This window comes from Empidonax traillii, unplaced genomic scaffold, assembly GCF_003031625.1.
Source record: "Empidonax traillii isolate 1590-97213 ecotype Southwest subspecies unplaced genomic scaffold, ASM303162v1 scaffold254:size1037790, whole genome shotgun sequence".
In the NCBI taxonomy this organism is placed as follows: Eukaryota; Metazoa; Chordata; class Aves; order Passeriformes; family Tyrannidae; genus Empidonax; species Empidonax traillii.
This window is the reverse complement of record NW_020955447.1, coordinates 252,012-276,315: the sequence shown is the minus strand read 5'-3', so window position 1 is coordinate 276,315 and position 24,304 is coordinate 252,012. Positions and strand designations below refer to the sequence as shown.

Genomic DNA, 24,304 nt, shown 5'->3' with positions numbered 1-24,304 from the left:
GACAGGGCTCTGATTGTTAATTCTAACAGACATCTGAGGTGAGGTACTCCGCTGCATTAGGTCTTTCAGGGAGAAGCCTAATGTGAAATACTAAACAGTAGGGTTGGAACTGTACAGTGAAACAAGAATTCAAGGGAGCTTAACTTGTCAGTTATATTTAAATACCTCTAACAATGGAAAACAAGACAAAATTTTGACAAAGACAAAAGAGTAATCAAGACTTATTTTTTTTTCCTTTGTTGAATCATAAACCATTTGACAACTTGGGTTGACATTCAGTAACCTAATTCAGTCAAGTCTTAGACTTTAGGATTCATCATCAGGAATTGCAAGTTCTTCTGGGCTTAGAAGAATTCTCAACTGCAGATTGGACTAACTGAAAAAAATCATTTTTCATGAAAACCCCACAGAGTTTCCTGAATTTGTTTAATTGTTAAGATTTCTGGTTCAAGAAGTTTAAAGACACAATTCAGCCAGCACAATAGCTTTATTTTACAATTTGAATTATTATACACAATTCAGTAAAAGCTCACAGGAGGAAGAGAACAGAGACTTACCACTTTTTGGTATTTCCTTTAATTAGAGCCAAAGTGCAAGGCCTGCCGTTAACTTCCAAAGTAAGAGAACACAGCTGTTAACAAAAGTCATGTTAACACTTAAAATATCTTTTGTTTTTGAAAAGGCCACATCTTCAAATGCAATTAGAAATAATTTAATAAACTTTTTGTTTCGTTTGGTATGATAAATTGCCACATATCCTACAGCTAACAGGGAATGGTACATCATGTTTTCCAAGAGACGTAAAAAATCCAAACAACACTGTCTCTGCTTTATTCCATACACCTTAAAAAAGAATGCCAGAAAACAATTGTTCCCAGGTGTTCATGTGAAATTTTACTTCCTTCAGATATGCTGTTGCTCTTAAAAAAATAAAATTTAAAAAAAAAAAAAAAAAAGAAAAAAAAAGGGAAAAAAAATCCCAAATCAAACTTTTCATATATAGTATCTTGAGGCACAGGTTCCCCTATCCATAAAGGAACTTTTTACACAGGCTGTATCATACAGCATTGTTGCTATCTGAAGTCTATGGCACATTGACTTTTTGGGGTGAAAAAAATTCTCCTCTGTGTTCAGCTGCTACAATATGGCACAAAGTTAAAAGTTAACACCATGACCACATATTCTGATGCTTTTTTGCTGGCTATTTTGGGGTGCACATAAATAAAAGGCACACTTTTTCTCTCCTCTCAAATCATTTATGTAATGTACAAGCCTAAGTTCCCAGCACTGCTCCAGGCCTGCTGGCCCAGTGCAAAAAAAGATTTAAGTCAGCTTCCAGTGCTAGTAGCAGCTTTATATGCTTAACCAATGGCTTTAGTTTAGCATGCTACTTCCACTGTGGTGATCACTGATGACAGGCCAACAGTGTTCCTGAAAAAAAAAAATTACAAAGTCTAAAAAAAGAAAAAAGTTAAAATTAAATTATTTATATTCAGTTACATGTCTAGTTTCCAAATGTGTTCACAATATTCAGAAAGTGCACATTTTGAAGTCTTGTTTCAGTATTACAAATGTCCATGACCTATATATTATAGCAGCGCCATGTACAGTATTGTTAAAGAACTGTCAACGTTTCCATTACTGACCCTGTTTTGCAAGAGTATCGTGAAAATACAAGAATTTGCTCTTAGCTAGAACTTAGTGTCCGTAATGTTTTCAATATGGTATTTTTAAATATTTGCAATTTTTTCTGTACAGCACTCAGAATCTGAATAGAAGAGGGTTAGTGGTTTCACTTTTTGGCGCTCATTTACTTAACAAGGATTTTCAAGAATGAAAGTAAACTTACAGCATATGAAGAGCCCTCAATAATAAAAGCTCCACAAAGCATTACCACACTGTTAAAAACTTAAGAAAACCCATAAAAAACTTATGAAAACCCATTAAGATTTAGTTAATGATTTGTGAATACTTATAAAATTATTTCTCGTGATTTAACAACAGATAACATTGATACATAAAAACAGCTTAGGTCTTAACATCAATGGTCTGACAAACATTTAAACAAGAATATTCTGAGTTAAGCCTAGTGCTAAATTTAGCTCCTAAATATGGCTAAATTTAGATTTAAGAGTTTAGATACTCTCAATTTGATATGCCTTTACAAAAGATAAAGTCCAACTTTCAGAGGAATCTGTAAAACAGCAGTTTCAAGTAAGTCTGGAGTAATTAGGTACTGTGGCTAGAGTTACCATAAATACGTACTACATGCTGACTTGATAAAATTGTGTTAAACGATGTGTGAGTTGAACCACTGTCTTTGAAGGTTCTTGCTTTGGTTATCTTAAAAAAAAAAAAAAAAATCGAGCTGTTAAAATAACAGTGCAAGTTCACTGTAAAGCCACATGCCTCTTTCTTGATGTTCTCTTATCAACTGGTTTTTATTATGCCCACTGCCAGCAATGGACATTTGGCTTGGAAAATCCACTTCCTGTTGTAAAAGGTTTGGTTGAACCAAATGAAGAAAGTAATTCTGATATCAGACTCAAATGGGAATACACTGTTTCATTTAGTTCTTGTAAAGAATATTTAAATGCCTTCTCCACCTACAGTCTTTTTGAAACACAAGGCACAAGTAGGGAGTGGACATTCCAGCAAAAAGTGATTGTCTGAAATTATTAGTCCACAGCAGTCTTCTTTCTAGTCCAGCACAATGAAAGATTTCTTGCTGTCCAGTTCTATGCCACATCTTCTAGATAATCTGCAACGTCACTTAACTGAGAAATGGTAAGGTCTTGTGTGATGCTTTCGAGCTAGAAAACAAATAAAATTGCAAACTCAGAAACCACAAAACCAGTATTATGTTGTGTAGGCCTTCATAGAGCAACCCCTCCTCTGGGCCTCAAGCTCTTTCAGCGAGATTTCAGAATCCTTTAGGAGGTGCTCAGACAGATCATGAGATAACGGGGTTAAGACTTTTGTATGCTGGGTACTAAACCAACCTCAAATACATTTTATAAGCCTAGAAAGAGACAGTGAATTGTGCTGCCGAACAACTATGTGGGGATTTTGTTTTGTTGTTTTTTTTTTAATCACTATAATATCTAACTTGGCAGGGATACTAGCTGTAAAAATACAGAATGCAACAAATAATACAACCTTAACATGTTACCTAGGAACACAGGATAATGGCATATTACTTCACAAAAGGTTAAAAATAAATTCAAGACAAGATAAGAAGACTATCAAGAACAACAATTTAAAAATAATCATACTTTATCACTGGCATTTGACCCTTCTGTTCCCACAGAAATTTCGTCTATTTCTTCACCGATACTGATATCACTTTTTTCTGAGCGGTGACTAGTACTAAAGAGAAAGAAAAAAAACCCATTATCATAGAAATAAGACATCCTTTTCAAACATCCACGTGTGACATTCACTTCATACCTGACACTTGGTTGAGATTTCATTTCCTAGCAAGTTAAATGTGTAGTTACTTAAAACCCCATAACAACTAATGGCTTTTTATCTCAATGAAACTATGATAAACAGGATGAGGTTGCTAAGTGTTTATTACTGAGCACCCACGATGCTTTACTTTCCAGTTAAATATTTCAGCATATAACAAAATCATTGATAAATAGCATTAATTAAAGTGTTAAAACATTGTTAAGTGCATGGTTGAGGAAAAAAAAGTCTCAAATCCCTTTCCCAGAAGATGAACAACGTATCACCTTAAAGTTAACAATAGGTTTTTAAGGAACTTGTTACCCCTATACAGAAAGGGACCTGTTTGTTGATTTCTGAACTTGTAATTAAATCTATTAAAATAGCAATTGAAGTTTAAAGGTTCCAGCAATGGTGACTGTCTGAAATATTATGAAATAATTCAAATTACCGGTGGATATGCTTAATGCTGCTGAGGTATCATCCTTCTCTTACCTGTTGAAGTCATCAGCATATTCATCATCATCTCCGTTTCCTAAATAAGTTTTAAAAGCTATTAATCAAACAAGTTTTCTTTTTGGGAAATGCAAAAAAAAGAATCTATTCCTGCACCAAAATACATGGTTTAATGACCAGCAAAAGTGGGAGTAGATTAAATTACTTGTACAGATCAGAAAGATGAGTTATGTTTGTCCTTAATTGATCGCCGTACTGTTAACACAAACTGTTTCAAAACTGAACATACATTTTTCAGGGTGCTGACTACATTGCTGAATACAAAACTTAAATACTTGGCAGCTCTATTTTGAAAGAATGCTGACTGTTCTTCTATCACATCTTCTTCATATTGCACCTAAAGCTAACAAGGCAACTTTTAAAGATGTGGAGGGCAAATAAATATGCAACTGAAAACCAGTAGTACTTATCAGGCTATCTTTTACCACAAATATAAACCCCCTCTTTTTGCAGAAACCTAGACAACAAAATTTATCACTTGATAGTAGCAAATGTTTTCACAGAATGAATCAAATTTTTGTTCTATGTGCAGAATACTAATAATCCACAAGATACATCTTGCTCTTAACTCCAGTCAGCTTCACAATGGTGTCAAACAGAATGTCAGAAGTAAAAGATGAATTAAAATCCAATGTGTATTTCAGTTTCCGGGTCAGAATTTACAATTAAAAATATCAGAGCTTCCTAATGTTTATCAGTTACTTACCTAATTCTAGTGATCCCAGTTTTGCATTCACCAACCGCAGGTCTTTCAAAACGGAGTTTTTATTCAAATCTGTAAACAAAAGCATTTATATGAGAAATCTGACTTGTAACTCTTCAATAAGATCCCACTTAAACTTATCAATCAACCACTTATAACAACTTTCTTTTATAACAACCTTATGTACTATAATAGTATAATACAGCAACATTATACTAAATTTTCAGGTGTGAACTCATAACATTTAAAAACATGAGTCATAAACAGGAATAATCTCCCACTACTCGAGATCAGGCTTTACAACATGAAAGGAAATACCCCTAAAGCATTGGTGCAAATAATGTCAGATAACAATACAGAGGAGTAAGTCAATTTCAGTTAACAACTGAGAAGTAGAATTACATACTCATAAAAACTGCTTTATATACACACAATAAAAGGAATGTAGAAAAGTATTTCATGCTCCAAAATACAAAACGCCCCAGTGGTAGCATAATATATCAAAACCAGTGTGCGATCACTCAGTAAAGAAAGCATTACTATAAAGCACATTACAAACAGAAGGGGGCCACATACTCTATCACATTTCCATCTGAATGTGTAGCTCACTCATTATAGGAAATATCTTCTACAATCATCAAAAGACAAAAACATGAAAACTTACTATCAGACTCCTTTATCAAAGGTGCACCAGTCAGGGAGCTTAACCCACTTTTTAGAGGCGGTGCATCAGAAAGAGATGCTAGACCTCCTGCTTTACTGGTTTCCGTTTTCCTAAAACAAACCAAATAAATAAGTACTCCACAGAGCTGTAAAATGTGCACAGTTAATTTCTTTTCTATTATTAAATTGTCATAAAACTAGAACAGCAATATTACAGCAAAAAAAAAAGAGCAAGGGGACAGGACTATTCATTCTGCAATCTTAAAAACAGTAAGCCATTTACTGGCACAAGTGCCAAGCACAACATCCACTAAGAAAGTCACTTTCTCACCCACGCAAAGACTTCCTCCTATCTTCTCTCACAGACAGAGCTCCTGCACCTTCATCAGCATCACTATTTTTATCAAGGGACCTTTCAGTATTCCCACATGTAAATGCAGCCAAAAGAAGAAAGATTCAGGTTTAAATCAGAACTTACTTTAATTTGTTTTACATCTAAAAGATACTATGGCTGATAAAGATATTAATTCTAAGACAATCAGTTCACAGGAATGAAAACCTCTCACTTATAGGAAGACAGATCTCATTATCACATGTATAAGTTCACTTGGTTACTACCTACTTCAAATCTTACTTGCAAGCAAAGGATGAAGAAACACAAGATTTTCACATTTAGTATTGCCAGAACATTGCTACTGTGATTCCATTCCTATAATAATGGACAACATTTGAATCACTCGTTGTATCTAGAGCACCAAAACATCACGTGTAACATCACACATTAAAATGGTTCAAAAGTTTGAACCACGGGTCAGAGATCTAGAGCCACTGAGTACTTGGATCATCTCTCACACTCTCATTAGTAACTGCTTGCTCCCTTCCTCTCCAGTACACTCATCTTACAGGAATGGGCAAAGCTCTCAGGAGGAAATTACCTTATTGCAAACCAAGGGATGCTGGTGCCTCTCCTACTTATTTCACCCCTTGGGACTTGGGCACACCAGCACAAGATACCACAGAAGAATTTCACCTGAAGAGTATGTTCTTTTTTCTACTCTAGAGGGGTTGTCAGGAGAGTAGAAGCAAAAGATTCAGCAGAGACAGCTTAGTTACAGTCAGATTCTAGCTCATTTGTTATTAACATATTCAGCAAGCCTTATTATGGGACCTTACTAGAATACATACATCACAATAACATCATGGATTACAAATTACTACTTGGTGGACTGTGACTCTACCACAGACACACAAAATTCGGAAATAATTTTTTCTGTAGGGAATTTTCCTACTAGGAAAAACATTCCTTACTCTACAAAATAATCAAGAGTCTCTTTCTTGGATGGTCTTTTAAAAGAAATCCAGTTCACACAGTTTCAAAGTGAATTTTCCTTCTTGTCATATGAAAATGCTCAAACAATAAGAAATTAATAAATATTATTATGCAGGAGTTTTTCCAGACTTTTTTAATTGTCCCAACTTATCATTTAAACCACCTGCTATGATGCTTACTTTAGTTAAAGGCTAGTTAAATGAGCTCTTGAGTAAGGAGGAGTAAATGCAATCAGATACAGCTGTAATCTTTATATTAACAATAAGAAAAAGAGAAAATGAATACCACAAAATATTTTCCAAACAAAAATCATTGCTCTTTGAGGAAAAAAAATTGCTTTAACTAAAGCTGTATTATAAATAATCTTCCTCAAAGAGTCCATTAATTTACTAGAAAGAGACCTGGTTTACCTGGGATAATTGCTTTGTGCTGTACCAGAAGGATCCCATTTTAAGAGTAAACATCTACTGAAGTAGTAATATGAAAAAGCTTACGGTGCTCTGCCCACTATCACTATAGTTGGGGAACGAAAGCCAACATGAGGGGAGTTACTTCCAAACTGACTTACAAATAATTCTGCAATGTCTTCTTAATCTCTGAGGTGGAGCAATTCCCTGATTACTTGAGCACAGCAAAAAGAAAACCATGAAATAATCCTGCAGCATTTCTTAATAGTGATATCTAAACTAGGCTTCAAGATAACTCAACATGATAACACAAAGATAGGTTTTTCAGTTTTATAACAAAGCTGTTGTATAGTTCCTGTTTCAAACGATATTTTTCAGTCATCAAACTCCACAGATGAACAACAAAAAATATGCTTCAGATGCATCTGCAAAATCGGCATAAGCAGAAGAAAAAACACTTCACTGAAAACTTTACTGCACACAAAAGGTGTTGTAACGTGAAGAGGAAACCCTCAGCTGTGAGAAAACTCTTCCTATTATTACATTTTTTGGAGCCAGTTTATACTGATTTTTGTCCCCCTTACAAAGCCATACACAGATATTTAAACCACTATCCCTGTCACTATCCACTTCTTTTAGTCCAGATCACCACTGCAGCTCTGTTGCAAGAAGAAACACTGCTCACTGTGCCTCATATATGTTTATTCCACCAAAGAAATTGGCTGTGAACATTTTACAGCCTGAAGCAATACAGGTTTTTCCACTCAAGGTACATCCCAAGAGATCCCAGAGGACACTGTGCATTTCAAAGAATAGTCAGAGAAATGCAAATTTCAGAAATCAAATGTTACAGAATAGATCTAAACACTTGCACTTACAAGTGCAAATGATCAAATAACAACTAGCTCTCAAAGGTCTGCAAGTACAGTGAGGACAAAACAAAACCGGTATTATGTAGAACATTCATGTTACCTACCAGCCATAAGTTCTTTCTGGTTTGGGTATAGGATCATCAAAGAAAGAGTCTCCTTCTACATCATCTTCATCCACAGCTGCATCACTCTTTTCTTTGGTATTCAAGTCTTTGTTTTCTAGTTGAGGATCTAGTTTTGCTTCGTTAGGCAGAAAATGAATGCTTCTTTTGCTTGCTTCCCCTGATGAGACACTGGTATCACTCTGAGTGTTTTCAGTAGCCTTGGAAGATAAAGAATTAAAGGAATAAGTATTTATGTCTTATAATACTCTAAGTGGTAATATAAACACACAACACATAATATATAACCACCATCACTTTTTAAAAGTTAGCTCAAATTCCTGAGAAGTACTAATAAATTTATTAGTATCATCAAGAATCATACAGGAGAAAAAAGTTGTTTTATCACTTTAGAAAGTGTTCTTTATTCTTGCTGCCATAAAAAAACTTCTGTTCCATCCTTTGCATTGCTATGCTATATCTAGATCACTCCTACTATAAAAGTAAACAATTTTAAAAAAATTAAAATTTTATAACAATTTCAAATACATCTACAGACTGACTGACTTATGCTTTATTCATGTTATTTTTCAACTTGTCTCTAAGCAAATATTCTTAGTTACAGCCACTGTCTTCAAAAGAAATGCAAACTACTCTAACTTCCATATTAAATAGTAATCTCTGCAATATATTATTTGGTTTTAAAGTGATAAGCATAAGAAAACTGCAGTTACTGATACATTTTCCTTTCAAATACTAAAAACAAAAATGACACAAATGAGATACTTCAAAAGTACATAACTTCCAGTCTTTGTATCATGCTTATGGCTCAGACCTACAGTCAGCAATGTAACAACAATTCCATAAGCTAACTTTAACATCAAGTCATACAACTCAAGTTGTAACTTTGCAAGGCTTTGTGGCCCAAAGAACAATATTCAGATCTACCTAGGTAATCAAGCTGCTGTAACAGAAAAAGATTTTGGTTTTTAAATAGTATTTTTCTACCTAGCAAGGAATACTATTTTTATCTTTTCCTAGACTAAAATTAAACCAGTAAAAAGATTCATTAATTTTTGCACACTAAAAACAGCACAGTTTTGAAACAAAACCAACAGTATTGTTTAATGCAGATACTCAACATGTACGTAAGTTGTAAAGTCCCAAGTGTTTCTTTATCAGTCATTAACTTCCATTCAGAAGACCGAAGTAAAATTTTCAAATTATAGGCCATGGGAGTTAAAATTATCTTGGTAGGTCTTTTTCATCCCAAGGCCATTTTATCTCAGCGACAGAATGACATTCAATTGCTGGCTCAGTTTTTCTAGGGCAAGAAGTACTCAAACCTATCAGTGGTAGTAACAACAATATTTTAATTTTGTATCCTTAAGGAACATAATTGTTGTTGAAAATTAAGAGCTTAATGATAGCCTGACTAGAATAAAAGGGAAGCTACAGCTACTTCTCTGTTGTGGGCCCCGAGGAAGCAAGTTGCTACTACGTCATCTGAGAACCTGCAAGCACAACAGTTGGTCTTTGCTTGAATTCATAGATAAAAGTTTTGCTAAAGTGAAATAAATACTTTCAAATTGCAGATGATTTAAGTGAATGCCATCATATCTGCAGTTTCATAGGAGTTCTCTCTTTTACTTCTCATGTATGTCATGGAGCTTTTCATTATATGTAAACAATCCTACCTTATTTGGTATAGAATGTGTACTTGACCTTCCATCAGATGATTTTGATGTGGGGCACTGGCTATCACTCAGAACTGGAGCCACCTAGAAGTTTCACATAAACATTTATTAAAAATGTATTTAATTTTGTCATAATTTCATCCAACGAGAAACAAGGCTACCATCCTCACTTGCACAGTATGCAAACTGTGACATTGCCTGTGGGAAGATGACTTGGCGTAAAATAAGAGAAAATTGGGAAGTTATCTCCACATTCTAACAGAAGTTACAACGGTATGGAAATTAAAGGGTGAGATGCAGTTGGTGTGCACAAAATACATTGCACAATGATTGCCCACATGACACAGCCTGCAACCCCAAGTGCACGCTAAGAGGGATGAAATGGAGGGTGCAGCAGAGTGGAGATGCTGTGGTCAAGCTCTGTTGTAACCCTTGAGGGGAGGGGAACCTGAAGGTAGGCTTTTCAGGTCATATTAAAATTAGAAGTATGCCAAAGAAAATAGGTACAGATAGAAGTGTTATCAAATCACACTAGAAACTAGAAAATAAGTGACACAGTGTTTTGTATCATTTATCTGAATCACAGAATTACAGAATCAACTAGATTTGAAAAGACCCCTGAGATCAAGTCCAACTTTTGACTCAACCCCACCTTGTCTACTAGACCAGCACCAAGTGCCACATCCAATCTCTTCTTAAATACCTCCAGGGACAGTGACTCCACCACCTCCCTGGGCAGCCCATTCCAATGCCTGATCACTCTCTTTGTAAAGAACTTCTTTCTAATGTCTAAACCTCCCCTGGAGCAGTTTAAGACTGTACCCTCTTGTCCTACAGCTGGTTGCCTGGAAGAAGAGACTGATACTCCCCTGGTTCCTCTTGGATCCACTCTGTGCAACTATGTTTTAGCAGAATATTAGTAAAGAGTACTAGGGTGGCATTAAAAGTAATAGAATAGTCATGATGTTTATCTCTTATCTCTCTGATAAATAAAGTTGAAGGCATCATACAGTAACAACCTGAAACAGTGTAATATAACAATAGCCAGGTGTTCTTAATTTCAGTTTATTTTTCATCATTGAAATGAAAATTAATAAATAATTACAAAGAAAGAAAAAAATTACATGTTAATACTACTTACTTCTCCATCGCCTGAAATCTTTTTCTGCTGACACTTCCTAACAACCTCCAACAACAGGGGACCACCTGCAGTACCGTCTGCTTCTGTAATTCCTAAATCTCGAGCTAAGTTTTCTCGACCATCAAGGCCATTTAGCTGAAGGAGAATTAAAAAAAGAATCACGACATAGAAATAACTGTCAGAAAACAAAATATATATTGTAATATAAAAAACACTTTTTGGTCTTATCTAACACAGCTTATATTTTGACTATCACTGATTTTATTTAAGACTTCATATTGCATGGGGACTAAAGTAACAAAATTATAGAATCACGTAGGTTGGGAAAGACCCTTAATATCATCAGGTCCACCACTAAACCATATCCCTAAGTGCCATATGTACACATCTATTAGATACCACCTATCGCATAATTTACTTCTGATCTGTACCTGAACTCATCACAGATCATGCAAAATTGTTTTAAATATGCAAGAATCTGTCATTAGCACGCTGTCACTGTTGGTCCGTCACAACTGAACTATACTTTTTGTCAAGTATATCTGCACAAAGTACTTTGTTTCATTGAAATTTCTTTTGTAATACATTACTGACATTATTTTAACTTTCATGCAACAATACTTACTTAATATTATGACATAGTAAAGTTAGTGGCAAAAAATGTCACAGGAATGTTCTGTTGCGTACACTATTATATGATTCCACAAAAACTGTTAACTTGATAATTCATGATTATCAAGCATTGATTCTTAATAAAGGGAAATACTCATATTAACACACTTCTCTGAACAATGTGTCTTTGTGACAATAGTACTTTTTAAAGACTAAACATAAAAAAGATTTATTTATTATAAAAAGAAGCAAGTGGCTTAAATAAATCTGATACAGTTTTTCTATTTATTGCCATGCAGTCCGAACAGTCAGGATAGCATACAAATAAAATCAGTATATCTTACTGTGCTTGATTCAGGCTGAAAAACAGCCAACGTAAAATCAAGATTGAAAAACCGCAGAAATTCTGCAACAAGACCTGCTACCAAGCGACCTAAAAAGGAAATAAAAGTAAAAATACACCAGACAGAATTCTTACTTCAGAGATTTAACACTGATGTGGTTCCAGCGTGAACATAATTTAGACATTCAGCAAACTAGTACCACATGACAAATTTGTATACCAACTCCCAAAATTATTTAACTCAGCCACTACATCAAAATCATTTAAGTCAATAATACTGCAAGAGCATAGAGATTGCCTACAAAATTCATGTGTAAGATTATTTTTTAAACTATTCCGCTGTTTTAAAAACATAATTTTAACTTCTCTCCTATGTGTTTATTCACTCCTGCACCTCTACAGTTAGTTTTCACTGATTACTGTTTCTATTGTTCTAGAATGTCTCAGAGTTAGCACAACCATAAGTTATAACAAAATATGAATTTAAATGCATTAATCATCTTAGTTAAAAATGTAATTTCAACAACATTAACTTCAAATATTATAGATTGAGTTCTATTCCAAATGAAATGTAATTTTGACATCTGAAAGTAACAAAAACATGTCATGAAGACTGTGCTGTTAATATGATTCAAAGATTTAATACTTTGTTTCCTATCTTTATTATTTTGGGAAGTATATATTAAAAAAAGAACTTACCATCTTTTGTACCTAAAAAAGTTTTCAAGCTTTCATTTACCAGAGGTGTTTTGTTCTGTCAAAAAGCAAAAACCAAACAGTAATTAACATCATCTTTGTGCTAGAAAGAAATTGAAAACCACAGCAAGATATTTTGTTGTACTCTGTTCCACAATGGTGCCTCACATATGTAATTCACTTCTTCAAAATCTACCTTTGTATTAATTCGACTAACTACAAGTAAAAGCTATCTTTATTTAGGAAAATTAAATTTGTCTCAGAGCTGAAGTAATTTCACCAAAATTCTTACTAGCATACTAATTTTTTTTTTACTTAATGACTAAAAAGGCAAGGTGAGCAGTTAACTTCCCAGGTTGCTCCTCTAATATAGTGTGAAGTTTGTTTAAAGAAATTCAGTCCAGCCTTTTACAAAATGGAAATTTACAAATCTTCTAGACAAAGTATGGACCATGCTAATAACTAGTACACAAACGAATACTACTCTTCTATTAATTAAAAGACTCTCCAAGATATTATGAAAATGTTTTTTTCTCCCTTGTTAGATTTGTTCTTTTCAACTTTAACTTTTAAACTGAAATAAATCAATGTGCTATGCTTGGGTTTGTCAGAACTGTTCAGGGATTTTTCAAAACAAATTCTAAATGCCACTCCTAACATATCAAAATGTCCTGGGTAAGAAAAGGATCCTTTATATGTATTTATTACTACAATTTTAAATGCTAACACACACACAAGAAAGCGCTGCCTGAAAATTGAATATTTAGGAATTCAGAGGAGTATTAACATACTTCCAGCATCTATAGTGTAAATATAAAATATCATGATAAGCTGCTTGAGAAATGGTGAGCTGAAATCTACTGTAGCAAATTTCTCTTCAGTGCTGTTACTCTAAAGATAGTGTGGGAGGTTGTTCTCTGGGTACTCCATAATATGCTGCAGCTTCCCATAAGAGATGGCACTGTTCTGCTATATCACTCTTCCATCATGTCTTCTTCCACAATTTTACACTAAATTTCTGGAATATGCAATCTCATATCATAGAATAACTACTTTTTCTCCTTATTTATGTCACAATACTGTCTGTTTCAGTAAAAAGCACAACCATCTAACCAGTAGAGAAATAGAACAGTTTTCGATTCCTCTGTTTTTGAAACAGAAGATGGACATACAGTACTCTCAACTCTACAGTTCCAGAAAATGGATATACACAGGAAATGGAGCAATGTCGGCAGCAGAAGAGGTCATAAGACCAGTGTCTGTATACCACAGCAGTATTGTTACATCATCTTGATAGCATCTCATTCCCTTAAAATTATTATATTGTCAAAGTATCAATACATAGTCCATCTGCTAATTAAGAATTCATGCTTAAGTATTAAAGTAAATTATCCTGAAACAAACCTACAACATCCTTACGGGAAATACCAAAAGCATCAGCATTTTACAGCATTAAATTACTTTCACGATACACTTGTCAAAACCTCCCCACTATAATATTTTAAATTTCTAAAGACATTATTCTGATTTGAGAAAATCTTGATCAGTCAACTAGATATCTTTTTTTAATTAAGTATTTGATAGAGAATACATTTAGTTATTCTGGTCAATTTGACAGAAGCAATATAAACCCAGAAGACACAGTTACTTAAAACTACAATTTCAAAAGCCTATTTAACAATTCCTATTTTTAAACATCAAGAAATACCCTGACAATCCTGTTTTGTGTTCTTTATGCATCATGCTCTTAAGCAGAAATATATATATTTATCTTCTTACATGTCACAAATAGAAAGTATTAAAGCAATTATATTTAATTCTACATGAAGAACTATCAGGATGTTTTTTTCTGTCTGATTTATTTTTTAAGATTCTCTTACCTCTACTTTCTCTTGTTCTTCTAATGCCAAAAACACAGCTGCTCGTAACTCTGCCTGCCGAGTAAAAAACAAAACAAACAGCATTTCTATAAGCACTGTTTTCCCTATGCAAATAGAATGCAAAGAGCTAGCAAGTAGCTTAACAGCTATTTGCTTCTCCTCAAGCAACTTGGAATGGACTGTAATCCACATCAGTGCAATTAAAACACATAAGATTACAGGTAATGTGACTTGAGGCAGAGAAATAATAGTTTCCAGTCTGAGAACAAGGTGGGAGGGGAGAGCAAGGCGAGGGAAGCGGAATTTCATAGAAGACTTCGTAAATTATTTCTTTGTTCATAAAAATATTCCAAAGTACCTACATTATCTCCTATTAGTATCTTCCGAGAGTTAAACGTTCAGCTCTTTCAGGCAGCTTTGAAACACCTTCATTTACATACCCTTCATTTACAATTCATTCAGGAAACATGAACAAATAGCTTATAATAGCCCATTTAAAGAGCTAACATTAAGATATACAAATTCCTATTATTTCTTCTCAGATTATGTGCAAAAACACAGAAGTTCTCAAGGAAAAGAGAATTCCAGTCATTCAAACACTCCTGTAGTAATGTTTTACCTAACTAATCCTAAATATATTACTATCAAGAATCAGAACTCTTCTAAGGACTACTTTTAATATTTAAGTTTAAGCCTTGCATACTTAATTTTTGTAAGCACTACAGTTTCTCTACTTCTTTTATTGAACGCACCTAATGGATAACATACATTTGATGAAGTAGTTTGCCACCTTAATCAACTCTTAATCTGACATTTTGAAGTAACTCAGTCATTAGACAACACTGCAGTAATAAACTATAAAAGACAGTGTATGAAAGTTTTCTCAAAAGCAAACTAGAAGGCAGGGTTTTAAAGAAAGATCTATTTCCATAACTAAGAATAAAATCAGTATGAATAGTGTCTGGTCTTTCTCATGTATATTACAAGAGGTAACTAAACACCGATTACCCTGTAACTGTTCCCTCCCACCAAAAAAAAAAAAAAAAAAATCATCTTTTCATGTGAAGAACAAACACTTCCTTTTTAAGCAAAACACTCTTTGGACACCTTTTCAAAGGGCAAAAAGTAATGCAAAAAGGTCTAAAGAATTTCTCATCAAAATAAGTGTAAAATGCTTACCACAACTGTACGCAATGGTCATACTGCAGTCACATTTTTTTTCAGTTGCTGGCATATAGCATTCAATCAGAAAATTCTCTTACAAGCAATTAATTTATTTATTATTCTTACCTTTTTTTTCAAGTGCTAGGGTATAGCAGGTAATCAGCAATCTTACAACTCATTCATTTAAATATTATTCTTACAAAATCAGTTTACATTTAACTTTCCCACTAACAGCTAAAAACTTGTTGATTGAGTTTTATGCCAGTATGATGAACTTAATATGCTTCTGAGGCTTTCTTTGTCACTTATGCCATAGAAACCAAATATACTAACATAAGAGGGCAATAAAAATAACAAAGCATTCCTGAGTGGCTACTACAATTGTTCAAAACACACCAGCCATTACATGTAGATAGGGGTAAACCCCCTTAAGGGTCTGGATCATGGGACTGTATAACACAGTTGTCATCTGAAAGTAGTTGCCAATACATCAGCTGATCCAGAGTCTGACCCGTTTAAGATTTTGGAACAATATTACAGCTGTCTTTTTTTTTTTTTTCCACATAACTGGGATTGTTTGCCTGCTCCACTCCTCTAGGTCCAATCCAGAGGCTTTTAATTACAAATTGAGGTGCTTTTCTTCTTATTTATTTAATGGCACAGGGTCAATTTCTCCCAAATGTTGTCATTCCCCATTAATAGCTGGTTCACCTTTATTTATTTTAGTGCCCAATTAATAAACTTAAGGTCAGGAGCTCATCTCTAGAAAATAACAGCACTGGTATTTACAACATCTCCATTTTATCTTACCTGCATCATCTAGAACACCACCCTAAAGCCTTTCCACAGATATGCAGCCCCACAATCGACCCTTCAATCCTGCAAGCATCACAGAATTGAAGTTACACACTCCTGTACTATCTCCAAAAGGAAGGTTTGCACCACTACAACACACTGATGTTCATCCTTTGAGGTGGATCATAGTAGGATGATCTGCTCAATTACAGTAGGATATTCTCAAAATATCATCTTGATAAATTTAAACATGGAAACATACACTAGAATCTGTGTGAGGTTAAGGCAGAAATCCTCAAGCTCATGCAGAAGAAAGTAGAAAGCAATACAATAACAAAGTTGAGAACAGAGTAATAATCACCCTAATACAAGATGAATCATAATAACCAGTAGGATGGATAATGTCATATAGGCTTTTCAGGATCTGAGACCAGTCACAGAGAATTTGAACATCAGCAATTGAGATCAGGTATTCTTTTCTTTGCTCCCACCAGCAGATATGAAGGCTTATATATAGATTAATCCATTTACATCATTCTTCTCACACCTCTTTTGTTTTTAGTAAGTGTGAACAGTTTGCATTTGTCTTTGCTCTGGTATCCTTTGGCACCAGCCCAAATTGTGTTCCACACACTGTTAAAATCTGCTCTTGCCATTTTCCACATGTCCCTATTCCACACTGCCTCATTCTGATAGCAGTTTTCAACATAATACAAATATATCGTTAAGAATTTTATTCACAGTCTAGTAGTAGAGCAGAGCAAAGCTTGATAATCAAAATCCCCACCCATATCCTTCCTAAGGTTTCAATAAAAAAGGGTTATGTCAACAGAGACAGATATTGATGAGTAAGGTAGGTGGCAGTGTCTACCATCCATCAAGCCTACAGACTGCTTTCTCATCCCCTGGAAGATGCCCGTTCTAAGTAGTTTTATCAGGCAAGAGCTCATGTCAGTGGGACAGCAATTTGATTTCACTGAACTTAGCTAAAACGAGTAGGGCTAACACTGTAACATGTAACAACTACTGCCTGTATCCCAGAAAAATATGGGTCAGTGTTTTGAAACAAAAGAATGTTTCCCCTTTTCCTTCACGGGCATTTGCAGCTCATCAGACAACACTGTTTTTTACTGATCGCCGTTTACTATAAATCAGAAACTTGTAGTACATGAAAGAAAGTATCTTTTCTGCACTGTACTGTAGTATCCCTCTTCAGAATCTGGAGAAGTTAACCCCATTTTAAATACAGAGCCTTTTGCAGGTATCCTAAGTACTGTCCAGGAAAACAGATCTCTCAACCTGCAGTTCCCTGGAACAAGGGAAACCAGTTCTTACTATCTCAAGAGGTCCCCAAACACATTTTTGAGGTGGCATCTCAAAAATGCCAATCTAATTTGGAAATATGCTCTTAATACAAGGACAACAAGAACCCACCTTAACAAGGTTATTAGTCTGATTCAGTATGCTTGTAAAAGCCATCCACAGCAGCTTAAATAGCAGACACTGGATGAGAAGTAAAAAGATCAGAGACCATCCAGGAATGAACGATGACCTATAGCCCAGAACTACCTCCCACTTGCAGACTCCAAGACACCTCCGGCATATATAAAAATTAGTGGCACATGGGCAGCTTCCTGCACAACTTTCAGCACCTCCACTTCCTAACTCCAAAACAGCTGTCATGTACCTTGGTAGATATAGAGCAGATGCATTGCTCTGGAAAGAGCAACGGTAACACATGAAGCTGTTTAATCTCTGGTGATCACCCCAGGCTAAAACCCTGTGTGTATCAGGCTAAAAAGCCTGCACCGGTCTTATACATGCCAGATACGTATCACAAATCCAAAGCTGGTGCCAAACCATAACCAGCAACTTCCCTATGAATATTACTCAGTATCCACCCTGTCCCTCCATCTGCAATATTTGTGAGTTTCTCATCCTTGAGCATGAGGTGGTGTGCTCTCCGCCCCACATGCTACATTTTGAAACCTTGGCTAAGTGACATAAAGAATTGATTGTGCATACATAATCCTTTAGACATAAAGTGGTGACCAAGTCTGTGACTAATGTGGAATCATATTGTACCTAGACTCCTCTCAGAGAAGGAGTTCATAAAGCCCTTTCTGATCATTTTTTGTCAGCAGCATTAATTGGTTAAGAAAGTTAAACTTGCTGGTAATGTAAACCTAAAGATGAAAAATGCTGGGAAAAGGAAGAATTCCTAACACAGTGGAAGTAGTAAACACTTAAAACCCTAAACCCTAAATATCCACAGCTACATTTATCAGATGCATATCACAAAAAGTTCCCGTTCTCATGTTCCCAAAGAAGGATACATGCATGATATTATGAGGACCATACTGACATTTAGACATTGAATTTCAGTTAGTTTACCTGAAATAATTATAGATAATTATATTTTACTTAACTTATAAAACTAAAAAGAAATAGGTGCTACATAAAAAAAAATTCATCATTCTCCCTGATTACAAGAAATGAGTTGACTCTCCGGTATGAATAGCTTTAAAACAAGCAGCCAATCACAACATGCAGAAAGATGACAATGTACTGTACAGCACGTTCATCATGACAGCTTATAATTCTAAGACATTTAAATGCATTGGTCATTATGATAAATGATATAAAAGCAAATAGGACAATTTTAACTGACCTGTACGTATGCAGTTAACATCTCATTCTAACAAATAGTATTTTTATCTTATCTAGCATCAAAATATCCAGTACCTCAGTTGTCTAGGTTTCGAAGCAAATTAGTAAGAAATTAGCAGCATCAGCTGGCCAAAAGCTTTACTAGGCATATGACATTTATGATTCTAACCTCCCTCACATCTGCAGCAACAGCAAGTTCCAGAGAAGATGCAAAATATAGGTAATATAAACTTAATTTTTCCAAAACAAAAGAGATTAAAAGATGCAAACCAAACCAAAATAAGATAACAAAGCAGCACAGTAAAAAGCATAATGGCCCCTCCTTGCTCTGACGATGACAGCTTCCCCAGGAGAAAGATCACTTTCTCTTCAAGACACAACACCCCTATTTGTATACTATCTCATAGAACCATTATGATTTTCACTGAAGTACAAATATTCAAATATCCACAGTCATATTCTGTATGTTTACAGAATTCATTAGAAAGCTGTCTTATCCATTAGACTAATTCCAATGATTAACAAACTATATATATATATATATATATATATATATATATATACTCATGTTGCAGCTTAAAGAATACCGGAAATTCTTAACTATAAGTGGCAAATACATTTACACATCTTCCAGTTTTCACAACATTACTTCATTAAATACTCTAGGTGCTCAAACTCTAATATAAAATCAAAAATCCTGAACATATTTTTAAAATGTCACATAAGTAACATTTCTTTTCAGCTAAATAATTTACATCAACACCAATGCTCACCAGAAATTAATCTCAAAATAAGAATAAACTAATAAACTGGAATCCATTATCAAATCACGCTTTATTAGAGAACAAAGGTATCATAATAAGTTTCTTTCTAAAAATTACTCAGTCATTATGTTACAAAATGTATTAGCTGGCAGCCTGATACATTCTATCCCTTGAAATAATTCCCCTTAAATTCTAATCCTTCCAGAGCTGGCATTACCTACAGTGCTTCATACCAATACATACCACTGGCCACATTTTTCTCTTTAATATAGCTACTTCAATAACCGCCCCCTAAATGGTCAGTACTCATTCTGAAGTATAAGATAAACAACTGTTTTGATAAGATGTAAACATTCAGTTCACCACATAATAAAAAAATATTGAAACACGACAGATAAACACTTTTGATCAAAATTATGTTTAATTCATTTTAATGAAAGGATGACTGCAATTTTTTTAATGGATTGTATAATCTAATTTCAATTAAAAGATGACAATTTAAGAAGACTTGTTCAAACTTAATTCTTCCAGCAATGGACTTTTTGTCAGATACTAGCAGAACAAATTCTGTAAGTCACTAACACTATCAATCAACACGGACATTAAACTCGCATACCAGTTAGGGTTTACAGCTAAGAAAAAAAAAACACCACAAATTCCTCCAATCAACAGCCTTAACCATAAGCATACCAGTTAATAAACAGTAACTCCTACTATTAAAAAGAGCCATAATCCAGTTGTATTTTCCTGAGTCATTTGCTAGTTTGCCTTAAGAATACCTTGCACAGTATTGGATGCCACACACTTTTGGCATTATAGAATAGTGAACCACAATAAATATATTTACACAAAACTCAATGACCTGGCAAGTGTAGTATAATAATTTACACATTACACAAAGGCAAGAACTAAGAAACTACAGATCAGGAGCTACATATGACCCAATTGCCTTGTGATTCCTTTTTTAATTACAATTTTATTATCATCATACTTTCATTGTTTAACACTATGTGAGTAGTTAACAGGTGGCCCAAAAGGCCTGTATGACTTTAGTCAGAAAAAGGTCTCCCTACTCAAAATGCAGTTATATGAACTAGAACCCTCACATCCACTTAGGCAGTTTAAATAAGGATTGTCCATTTGAAAGGAAAGAACAACACTGTTTTTAATATTTTTGTTGAAAAGTACGACTAGCCCAAAATGCAAGAGACTTCAAAGCACACACACAAATATGCTCTCATTCCCATTAACCATTTCAGTTATTGAACTATTCCTAAAATATCAGAAACGACCATCCACCTCTGAAGGCTTAAAACAGAGCACTGTGGACAAATACCACTATCCTCGATGTGAAATCTACACTTCATTTTTCCTTTAGCATGGAAGGGAACCCACCTATTTTTAGGCTTCCTTACCTGCACTGCTGTCTACTATACACTAGTTATTGTTGGAAGCTCCTAATTTGAACAAGAATCCATGGAAACAACTTTCATACCCTTTCTGACCTAAGTTTAGGCTACACTACAGACTTGAAATAGTGTACACTTCGCCATCTTCTGTATATTTTCTTAACATGGCATTATTTGTTCGCTATAGGCAGGTAGCATCTCCAGAGAGCCTCCAGATTTAGCAAGTCTTCAAGGCACAGCTCAAGCAACGCATACTCAAGACAAAGCGTTTAAACAGAGACTCACAGTAGCTCGCTTGAAATTTTCAAGAGGGGCTTTCCGCATCGAAGCAAGGATAAACTCTATCCACTCCGTCCCGCACCACCCGGCAGCAGAACGCTCCCAGCCCTAAGTTTAGCGGCAGCAAGGGGGCTCTTGAGCCACACGGTACCTACGAGGGCAAACCCGCACAACCGGGGGCGGGCTCCCCGCGCTCCCGTCCCTGCGCCCGCCCGGGGCATCCCGCATTCCCGAGGGGCACAGCCCGTGCGGCGCTCAGGCCCGGGGCCCTCGTACCAGCTAACCACGAGTGGCCAGGGAGCACCACGGAGAAAGCAGGCGCCACCGCCAGGCCGCGACGCCGAGGGAGCGCCCCAGCCGGGAACACCGGCTGGAAGCGGGAGCGAAAAGGGACGAAGCCCGGGAAGCCTCAGCCCCCCCCAACACTCCGCAGGGACGCGAGCCGCAGGCAGCGCCAGCCACCGCTCCCCGCTCCCCGCCGGGCGGGAAGCTCTCCTTCCCCAACCTTAATCTTATTGAGCACCCCGCTGCTCTCCAGCGTCTGCACCAGCAGGTCCCGCAGCTCCGTGTCCTCCTCCGCCGCCGCGGCCGCCATCTTGCTTCTCCCTGACAACCGCCCAAACCGCGCTAGCGGCAGGACGGAGCCGGCAGATTCGCCTCCGCCGCTGCCGGCGACACCAGCCGAGGGCGGACCCGAGAAAGTGGGGCGCACCGGGCCAGCGGCCCCCCTCGACACCAGCCCGAGAGGGAACGCAGAGAGGCCACGGCCATCCAGCGCTGCCGCCGCCCGCAGAGCCTGGAAACTGCGGCGGCGAACGCGCAGAGCGGCGGGCGGGAAGTTCAAAGGGGGGCGGCGGTAACGGCTGAACTGGTCGACCGCCCGGCCCGGCCAGGGGCCCCTCTGACCCTCCCTCCTTCCCTCAAGGCTCGAACCCAACGAACCATACGAGGAGCGGCTGAGCCATCTCAGCCTGGAGGAGACTGAAGAGAGACCTTATCCCACTGTACAAGTCCCTCACGAGGGGAAGAGGAGGGGCAGACACTGATCTCTCCTCTCTGGTGACCAGTGACAGGACCTGAGGGAATGGTCTGAAGTTGTGCTAGAGGAAGTCTAGGCTGGAGATTAGAAAAAGGTTCTTCACTGGAACAGGCGCCCCAGGTCACAGCACCAAGTCTTCCAGAGTTCAAGAAGCATTTGGACGATACTCTCAGGCATGTGATGTGACTTTTGGGGTGTCCTGTGCAGGGGCAGGAGTCGGACACAATCCTTATGGGTCCCTTCCAACTCTGAATATTCTGTGATTCTGAACGCCAAATCAAGCCACCTTCTCCCACACCCAGTGGCTACAGGTGCTCTGTATCTGGGTTTAAGAGGCGAAGAGCTCCTGCTCCGAGGCAGAGTGCAGTCCCTGGGCTCTGTAGAGGGCAACTATCCCGGGCGAGTCTCGGGCGCTGAGCCTGCCTGCTCCGCCACACAACGGGCACCTGGTACCCAACAGCATCAAAAGGGGCTTCTGGAGCCCTTGTTTTGTAACAAGCACGTTAGTGGTTGCTGCTTCAAATAAAAAGTATAAAGCTCTGTAAATTGTAATGCTTAATCTGCAGCACTACGCGTTGCATTCTCTCACACAGAAGTCTACGTGATTTTTCTTGAAGAGAAGTCTAACATATGACAAATAATTTCATAAGTTAGGAATGCTCCAAGGGAGCAGGTAGACCTCCTGGTGGGGCAGGGCACTGCTGAAGGCTGCTTTTAAAACGTGTGCAGCGATTCTTTCAGGGATGCCCTAAATACTCAGCCTAGCCTGGGCAGGCAGGTGCTCATCACTCTGCCCTGCTTCTGCTGAACCCACGGGAGGTACTGCTGGAGTTTGTTCCTATAGGTTTATTCCCATACCTACCCAAAGAATATAGTGCTGCAATTTTGAAGTCCTGAAATTCGGAAACATTAGCAGTCTTCGACTTCAGTACAAAATTGTGTTAAAGTAAATACAAAACTGCACTTCTTAAGACAACAATCCTTTCAATCTAATTTTTCAAAACCGTGTCAGAAACAAATAATAAATGCATAAACATAATGTATGACATTAGAGTTGTATTTTTTATTTGTTCACTAGATCTCTAAATTTAATGGAAAGACAAAACAGACTTGACACAATAATTGATATAGGTAAAGGAAAGCTAGAGTAAAGGAAAAAAAGGTCAGTAGACTTAGATTATAATTTGTAAAATTCATTTCAGCATTTCAGTTACAATGGCTTCAAGTTCTCAAATACATGTAGAATATTTTGAATCCAGTTAACTGATAACCCCTTTCGAGCTCTGGAAAATACCAGACTATTACTTAGGTAAATATTCATCACCTTGAGGGCAGCAAACCACAGTTCAGCTTCCTATTGCGATGTAGCCTCAAGCTGTCTCACGTTTGAAGGAAGTGTTGCCATTTTAAATGTATGTAATTCCCAAGTCAACCCCTAAGGAAACCATAGAAACACATTGGTACACAGGCTCTTAACACAATTTAAATGAAATTTAAGCTTTCAAAATCATGCATGGACTAAGTCTATTGACTTAAAATTAGGACATGAGAATATACATGTATTTCAAAATGTGTATGTCTGCTCAGAGTATCATAAATGTTTTCTTAACACACTTTTAGGAAAGAAGTCTAACTGGATTTGTTTGTTCTATTTGTGCAATGGAAATAATCAAAGCCAAAAACCACATTGTGTCAGGGAGACAAAATTTGGAAGTCTCTGTCTGGATTCTTAAGTCCTAATCTAAATGTAAACTGCTGAGAGGTGAAAAAATG

The 24,304-nt window shown here is 36.6% G+C and overlaps 1 protein-coding gene across 2 annotated transcripts; it reads right to left on the bottom strand.

Annotated features, from left to right (window-relative positions):
• Positions 1–471: 471 nt before the first annotated feature.
• FGFR1OP (FGFR1 oncogene partner) lies at positions 472–22,306 on the bottom strand. 2 transcript variants are annotated; one of them, XM_027889106.1, is made up of 13 exons: positions 21,998–22,306; positions 14,412–14,465; positions 12,535–12,589; positions 11,837–11,925; positions 10,881–11,015; positions 9,740–9,823; positions 8,046–8,263; positions 5,664–5,744; positions 5,334–5,443; positions 4,673–4,741; positions 3,946–3,985; positions 3,276–3,369; positions 472–2,813 (listed from the first exon to the last, which is right to left on the bottom strand). In XM_027889106.1, the coding sequence occupies exons 1-13, from the start codon at positions 22,085–22,087 to the stop codon at positions 2,739–2,741; spliced, it is 1,194 nt and encodes a 397-aa protein (XP_027744907.1). In that variant the 5' UTR covers positions 22,088–22,306; the 3' UTR covers positions 472–2,738. The 2 variants fall into 2 exon arrangements, with proteins under 2 accessions (XP_027744907.1, XP_027744908.1); XM_027889107.1 differs by lacking the exon at positions 5,664–5,744 and having other exon boundaries at positions 21,998–22,296.
• Positions 22,307–24,304: the final 1,998 nt, after the last annotated feature.

Coding starts and splice junctions, on each gene's coding strand:
- FGFR1OP (XM_027889106.1), bottom strand. CDS start 22,087: ATGGCGGCCGCGGCGGCGGAGGAGGACACGGAGCTGCGGGACCTGCTG. Junction 5,444..5,663: donor AGGAGGAAGTCTTTGCGTGG/GTGAGAAAGTGA, acceptor GGTTTGTTTTAG/GAAAACGGAAACCAGTAAAG. Junction 4,742..5,333: donor TTTGATAAAGGAGTCTGATA/GTAAGTTTTCAT, acceptor TTTTGTTTACAG/ATTTGAATAAAAACTCCGTT.